The 7,764-nt window shown below is 35.0% G+C and overlaps 1 protein-coding gene across 1 annotated transcript; it reads left to right on the top strand.

The window, feature by feature from the left end:
- The first annotated feature begins 4,558 nt into the window (after positions 1–4,558).
- Positions 4,559–7,017, top strand: LOC145041151 (zinc finger transcription factor YY1-like). Its single transcript, XM_078989103.1, has 6 exons — positions 4,559–4,886; positions 5,498–5,556; positions 5,638–5,840; positions 5,909–5,998; positions 6,087–6,230; positions 6,322–7,017. The coding sequence occupies exons 1-6, from the start codon at positions 4,801–4,803 to the stop codon at positions 6,877–6,879; spliced, it is 1,140 nt and encodes a 379-aa protein (XP_078845229.1). The 5' UTR covers positions 4,559–4,800; the 3' UTR covers positions 6,880–7,017.
- The last annotated feature ends 747 nt before the right edge of the window (positions 7,018–7,764 follow it).

Raw genomic sequence — 7,764 nt, 5'->3', positions numbered from 1 at the left:
CCAACCATAATAGTGATCTTGAGTGAAAAACCCTCTTTGAGGTGTGTTTTGGCATTTTAAGCGCCAAATGCCATGCATGAACATAAAGCCTATGACTTTACGTGATAGATGAGCCTTAGGAGTGTAGATCTAGATTTCGGGAATGTTCACTGCCTTGAAATCGACTGAATGAGAAAAGAGTCTGAATGGACTCGCCGAGTCAAGGACCTGACTCGGCGAGTTGGATAGGGTTGTACCGATGGTTTTGATTGTGTAACAACTCGGCCAGTTGAGTTGGACTTTTGAGTGATTCTGTGGATGGCGACCAGACTCGTCGAGTCGCATTGGTGAGCTCGACGAGTAGGGTCAACATGGACTGTTGACTCGAGTTCGCCTTCTGTTGACTTAGGGTTTGGTGAACCTTATCTTTGGGAAACCATGGAGGGGTAAAATGGTCTTTTTCCCACTTCAAGAGAGAGAGAGAGGGAGAGCTTAGTAAATGTGTGATTTTAAGAGTTAATTAGATATAATTATCTTGTGTGATTAGGCGGATGCTAGATTTGGTGATGAATATGCGAGAAGACACCGACTTGATTGTACACACATCGGAGATTGTTTTATGATTTAGAAGATCCTGGAGTTTTATATACTGCTTTCTTATGAACATGAGTTTTGATGAACTGACATTGTGGAATTTTATGGTTTATTTATTGGAATCAATGTATTTTGAAAATTAAAAATTTGGTCAAAAATTTTACGTCATTACAGTTTTGTTGAAGAAGGCTTGATTGAAGAATCAATGTGCGGAAACTTGTTTTTTAGGTTAGGATGAATACGATTCGCATCAAATCGTTATACTTTGGTCAAAATTGATTTCAAAGGATCGACTGTGATGGTTATAGAGGGATAATAACGAATGGTATCTTAATCTAGTTGTTGATGTCGACTATTGAAGGAAAATGGTTGATTTCGAAATTGTGTCTTGATTTCGAGGGTTTCACAGTAGGTGTCGATGGTTGACTTAGTGTAAGGTTGCAAAGGTTTTTGCTTGATAACGAATGTCGAATATTTGGCATAAGAGTCGAATGAAAAACTGTGAAACAAAAGAATGAAGTAGAAATATAAAAAGTTTTGGAAATAGCCCTTGAAGTTTTGAATGATTGTCACTTTTTAATACATTTTGAAATAAGGTATTAAATTCGAATGTTTGGAGTATTGGGACTAAGTTTCGCAAGTTGAGGAAATGTTTCGAAATTGGACCCTATGGTTTTCAAAATTTGGTAACATGTGGTCATTTTCGAAAATTTGAAGCAAGTGGCAGTAATTTTGAAAGTTGCATATACACTTTCGAATGTTTGGCAGTTTTTACCCAACTTCGACATTTGGGGTGATTTTCAAAGTTTCGGTGGAAAAGAGGCAGAAATTTCGAAAGCAGTCCCTCAAGTTTTGAAAATTTGGTTGTTCATACCCAATTTCAAAATTGGATTGATTTTGTCGAGAAATTGAAGAAAGTGCATTTCAGGCCCCAACAGTTTATGCGAATTGACGCTTTCTACCCAACTTCGGAAAAGGGGGGAGTTTCTTATTTTGGCTGTTTTGGGTGCACCGGGTCACTGCAGAATTTTGAAATTGACAATTTCTACCCATTTTGAGAAATTTTGTCAAAGGCGGTCTGTGAACGAAGCTAAAAATTGAGAATTTTTTGGTTTTTTTGATTACAACAACAAATTTATGCCACATGTTAAGGGGGAGTTTTGACATGAAAAATTCCTAATAGAACACGTTCTCTTTCCTTGATGGTTTTATAATCAAATTTCTATTATAAAAATGGGGAGAAATTTATATGGAAATTCGAAGTTGAATTTTTATATTACGTGAACTTGAAGGCTGAAGTGACCTTGAATTTTTGAAGTTTATGAAATGATGCGATTGGAGAGTTGGATGTGATTTCGGTTCGAGATGGGTTTGGATTTATTGAAGATTTTTGGGGTGTGTTTTTATGATTAACTTTAGGGTGATTATTTGGAGTTTGAGAAGCTCGTGATCATTCATTGATGCTCGGTTCGTATGGTCTCACATCTTAGAACCCAAATTGAAGAATCATAGAAGAACTGAAGATTTGAAGTTCATTTCAACATGTGTCATGCTTGAGGCTCGGATCGCATAGTTGCTCGATTTTGGAAGATTTGAAGTGGGTCATCCATTCCTAACTTTGAGGAGGAGAATGTTGGGTGCAAAGTTATCCATGTATGACTTTGTAAATGTGTTGACTTTTGTAAACCCACTTGCATGTGGTGCATTAGCCTTTTGACATGAGATGGAGAGTGAGAGAGAAACATGTAAACACCTCTATATAAGGTGGGTTCATTCCTCTTTGGAGGTGTGCTTGAGAGATGTAACAATGAGCTTGTGTGTGTGTGTGTTATTCATGTAGATTTAGATCTAGATCCCTTTTTGTATAACACCATACATAATCGAATGCATCTCTTATCCACCCAAATCACAATGTTCATTGTATGTTCTTTAATTCCGCATGCCGAACCAATGTTCATAAATCACTACAAAATGTTATTCACTCATCCATGAGGTCCAAACTCTAAACTTACACTGCCCATAACAACATTTAACTAAAAGTCTCCTACTATCATTTTTCTTGTAGCATAACTAATAACCATTGGCAACAACATAATTACATAACATATGTTTTTAACTATTTTGGACTTTCAAATCTCATACCTAACACATGTTTTTGATTTTCCAATGAACATTTTGATTATAAGTTGTTGCTTCCTTAAGAATTGAGTCATTATCATCCATTTGAACATATGGATCCTCATGAGGTGGGGTTAATGGGATTTACTGCACCTTGGGGCATAACTTGCTCAAAAAAACCTCATTTAGGGTGTTATTCATAGGAATGCAATCAACATTTTTAAGGTCATTAGGTACATTACCTTGCAATTCATGTGTTGTTCTAAAAAGCTCCCATACCATGTAAGGTGTTGTTTGTTTTTTGGAAAAACATCTTCAGACCTCTTATTGGTACGCAGCGCATCACACGCACAACACTTTTCATCTCACAATTGTTTGTTTTTTAGAAGTATTTGGAGTAAAAAACATTTGCGCATGTTCTGTTTGGTGCAACACTTGTATTGCCTCTTCGAACATCGTTTTTTTTTCATGTTCCTGAAATCTTATTTCCTCTTTTTTTTCGTTATTTATTTATTTTTATTTATTCTTGTTGAATTTACCTTTTCATATTTTTATATTGAATAATGATAATTTCTTGATGAAATATCATTATTTTTTTGAAATCTTTATTTTTTGTTGAATTATCATTATTTTTTTTTTGCTGAAATATCATAAATTTTTGCCAAAATATCATACATTATCAAAATTTTGGTATTAAAAAACTATTTTCAGTTTATAAAATCAATTATTTTAATTTTTTAATATCTGCAGTAGTATGCAGATGTTAAAAAAACAAACACACTTCTTATTACAATCTGCAACCGTTTGGTCTACCTCTTCTACTGCAGATGGTTGCAGAGGTGGTGTGCAGACTTCGTGAATTTTCGCTCCAAAAAAACAAACACCTAAGTTTGCATTATTCCCCTACGCTCGACTGCTCTTCTTCAGGTCTGCATACTTCAGCTTGGTCATCCACTATCAATTGATGGACATTGGCACCAAGATGATCCATGTACACATGAATTACACAACCGCTGTCGTACCCTACTTTGATCAATTTGTGGTAATCTTTATCATTGGCTATTATCCTCAATTCATCAAGAAACTCAATATCAGGCATGCAAAAGTACACATTCACACATTCCTTGTTTGCAAATCTTTAAATGAACAATAGAAATTCCTTATTTTCCATTCCAACAAAATCGACATCTTTGAACCTTTGCTCTGCTCCATATGAGTAACTAATTACGGGGTACTTCGTAAAAATACCAGCAAAATGAAGATCGATCTTCATATACACATCCATAACAACAATTTTGGAGTGAAACAGTATAAGAAAAACGGGGAAGAAGATAGCGATGAGTGAATATGTCATTTACAAAAGAGTTATGTAGGTCAATGACATTTATTGGTATGTTATGTGACAACGGAAAGAACTACGTGTCAAAATTTTAAATGACATGTCACTTCCTAGGACGGAGTTAACTGTCCACCCCCTTCACTTCTAATCTGTGGCAACAGAATGAGTTACATATCAAAATTTTAGATAACTTGTCACTTCTAACTTGCTGACTAGGACGAGGTCTACAAAAATAACTTTAAGAATAGGTAAAACTACACTTTGTAAGTTTTATATGCAAAACAAATGAATAAAAAAGGAAATGGAGCATTTAAATCAGAATGTGAAATTTCGTAGGGATAAAGTGACTCATCAAAATCCAAACTAACTTTCATATGGTTAAATCAGAAAATAATTATTTTAGTGGTTATATGAATATTATCTGTAAAAACATTTAAGTTTTTATTAAATTAAACAAACATAAAAATAAAACAATTTCTATATGTAAATGAAAGCGATACTTGCACAACCTAAAAATAAAAATAAAAATTCCATTAGACGTGTCAGAAACGGTTTCCCCTTTTTCGCAATGTTTTCTTGCTGCTCGCCGGAGTCCAGAATTCCCTGCCACTGTCAGTGTTTTCACGACTTCGTTCAATCGCCGACTCATTTCTAATTTCCAATCCAAATTCGAGAACGACCTGTGTGCTCGAAACCCTAATTTCTATGTAATCAAACCATTGGGTTCAGCTCAATTAGCAGAACAAGACCCCATCAAGACGACTGCATTAATGGAGCATCACTCATATCACAACCCCTTCGAACGGCGGAATTTCATCAAGTCTAAAACTCCCACTGTTAAGTGGTTCAAAGAATGGTAAGTAATAAAACAGCCTCTCTATCTGTCCTTTAATTATAGTGTATGATTATGTGAATGTGATTGATTCGCAAGACCTAATTGATCAGTTTTCGTGGAAATCGAAAGGGGTAAAACTGAGACAGCTTCAGTCGTGCCGATACGAGAGATATACTTGATCCTTTGTATGGGTTTGAAGTAATTACAGCATTGCCCCATTTTTATTCCTTGGTAAAGATGAATTTGTGCTTACACCTACCAAGATCGGTAGAACCAAGTTATGATTCAGCTTCGAGCTTGCCATTATGAATAATGCGGATATTTTGTGATTGATTTTTGTGGTTGATGGCCGTTGAGTTTTAAGGGTGTTAGGGTTTATCCATTGCACTCCACCTGTTTGTTTAAATGCCGAAGTCATCTCCCAACAACAACGAGCAGTTACCCTTTACATCTCCTGATGCCTTTTTTTTCACTAGAACAACAACTACCCTTTTTCATCATCTAAAGACCTACTCCTACTTCTACTTTCAGTATTTCACTAATTCACTTAGCCTGATTATTTATGGTAATCAGTTTGACACTAAAGACTATTAAAGGGTAGAGAAAAATTAATATGATCATTATTTATCTAGGGTACCACAAGATGTCGTGTCAACAGGTGGCAAATGCTTTGTTATGAAATGGGTCACAGGTTAGTAGTTACATCTTTATGTTAAATCTTTCATTCTAACATCATTAAATCTATCTAATATCAGAATTCTCATCTTTGTAGAGTCTCAATTAAACGCCATGAATGAAGAAAAGTCAAAAGAGATGGAGGCTGTAGAACCTGAACCTGAACCAACAACTGAAGTTCTTTTTCTTTGCAGTTATGAAGGCTGTGGAAAAACTTTCATTGATGCTGGAGCTTTAAGGAAGCATTCCCACATTCATGGAGAGAGACAATATATTTGCCATTATGAAAACTGTGGAAAGGTAAATCTTTATTATTAATGCGCCATGGATTTATTACTTTATTAATTTTATTTATGTTAATGTTGCAGAAATTTTTGGATAGCTCAAAGTTAAAGAGACATTATCTGATTCATACAGGGGAAAGAAATTTTGTTTGTCCTCATGAAGGTTGTGGTAAGGTAATGACACTATCAAACATTCTCTTTGCTAAAATTAACAATTAAGCATTATTAATTAACTCTGCTAATATTATGTGTATAAATACAGGCATTCTCATTGGATTTTAACCTAAGGTCACATATGAAAACTCATTCACAAGAGAATTATCATATTTGTCCATACTCTGAATGTGGAAAGAGATATGCTCATGAATACAAGCTAAAGAATCACATTATGTCTCACCATGAAAAGGTTAGTGCTTCAAGTTTAAATAGTGATCAAGTTTTCTTTAAAGATTATTCAAAGTTTCAAACCCTAATCTTGATCTCTTAAATAATTTCAGCAAAACAACAATCATATGATGATTGAAGCTCCATTGAAATACGTTCATATACAACAACCCGTAGAAAAACCACCTCCAAAACCCGCAAAATCTTACACATCTGCATCATCCGATCGTCCGTATGCATGTCCATATGAAGGATGTGAGAAAGCATACATCCATGAATACAAACTAAATCTTCATTTAAGAAGAGAACACCCGGGTCATTTCCAAGAAGAAAATCCAAAAAACACGGATCATGATCATGAAATGGATGCGGGTAGTGACCAAGATGGGCATAATACGGGTAAACGGGTTAACCCGAAGTCCCATAAACAAAACCGACCCAAACCGAATGTAAAGCTCCCACCAGCTAAAGTGGTGCACCACAAGGCTCCAATGTCTGGAAATGTAATGAAGAAGCAACCATGGCCGATGGTTAAGGGTGTTTATGAGGAAGAAGATAGTGAAGAAACTGAAGAAGATCGTGATAATGGTGAGGATCGATGGGGTTATGGTGATCGTAATGGTGAAGATGATGATGATGATGATGATGAAGAGACAGAGTATGAAGATTAGGCATGTTTAGTTTCAAGATTTTGTATTAGAAAAAAAGGTGTTAGTCTTTGATGTATTTTCTTGCTAATTGTGTTTTGAGAATCTTGTTTTTAATGCTACTAGTAGTTTTAGTTGATATAAATCGACCTTTTAGGGCTATTTGCAGTAATGAGGATGGTGAAGGCATTTACATCTTTTTACAGATGAGTGATCAAGAATGGGTGCTACTTCCATCTTTTGGATGTAACAAATATTGCAATTTTGGTTCATTTGTATCAGTTTCAGTCTTAGTCAAATGCAAGTCAAACGCATGTCAATTGCAGTACAAAATGATCATTTTTAGTTGTGCCATTTCTTGCATAACAACAGGGTGCTAACAAACTGATTTTTCTAGGGTTATTCTTGATGATGATAATATTTACGTCTTTTACTAATTTTTAGTTGTGTTATTTCTTGCATAACAACAGGATACTAACAAACTGATTTTTCTAGGGTTATTCTTGATGATGATAATATTTACGTCTTTTACATAGTAAGTTTGTATTCCACTTTTTTGGGTAAAACAAAAATTTGTATCTTAGTCCAATAATATTAGTCATGGTCTTAGTTTAATTAATGTCGAATGCAATGTAAAATTGTCCTCTTTTGCATTATAAGCGACTATTTTTTCTAATTGATTTTGAGGTGTTTGTTTAGTTATGCTTTTGACCGGTTTTTTATGCCTCTTTAGATTCGAACAAAAAAACCTATGGAATGACCGGTTTGGGTTTTAGGGTAATCTGAAATCTGGCCGGTTTATTTTTTCTGTTTGTTTGAAGAGGGACCCATTGGTCATAACACATATACGAAAGGTTCAGTTTTACGGACCCAATTGCATTGTGCTGTGTAGCCGATTTGTCAAGACTC

Source organism: Lactuca saligna, chromosome 4, assembly GCF_052625555.1.
Source record: "Lactuca saligna cultivar CGN05327 chromosome 4, ASM5262555v1, whole genome shotgun sequence".
Lineage (NCBI taxonomy): Eukaryota > Viridiplantae > Streptophyta > Magnoliopsida > Asterales > Asteraceae > Lactuca > Lactuca saligna.
Note: the sequence above shows the minus strand (reverse complement) of the source record. Positions and strands in the feature narration are given on the sequence as shown.

What these genes read in the sequence shown, in the direction of transcription:
- LOC145041151 (XM_078989103.1), top strand. Translation starts at nt 4,801, where the DNA reads ATGGAGCATCACTCATATCACAACCCCTTCGAACGGCGGAATTTCATC. An exon ending in TGTTATGAAATGGGTCACAG is followed by an intron (nt 5,557 to 5,637) that starts GTTAGTAGTTAC and finishes TCATCTTTGTAG; the next exon opens with AGTCTCAATTAAACGCCATG. An exon ending in ATTATGAAAACTGTGGAAAG is followed by an intron (nt 5,841 to 5,908) that starts GTAAATCTTTAT and finishes TTAATGTTGCAG; the next exon opens with AAATTTTTGGATAGCTCAAA.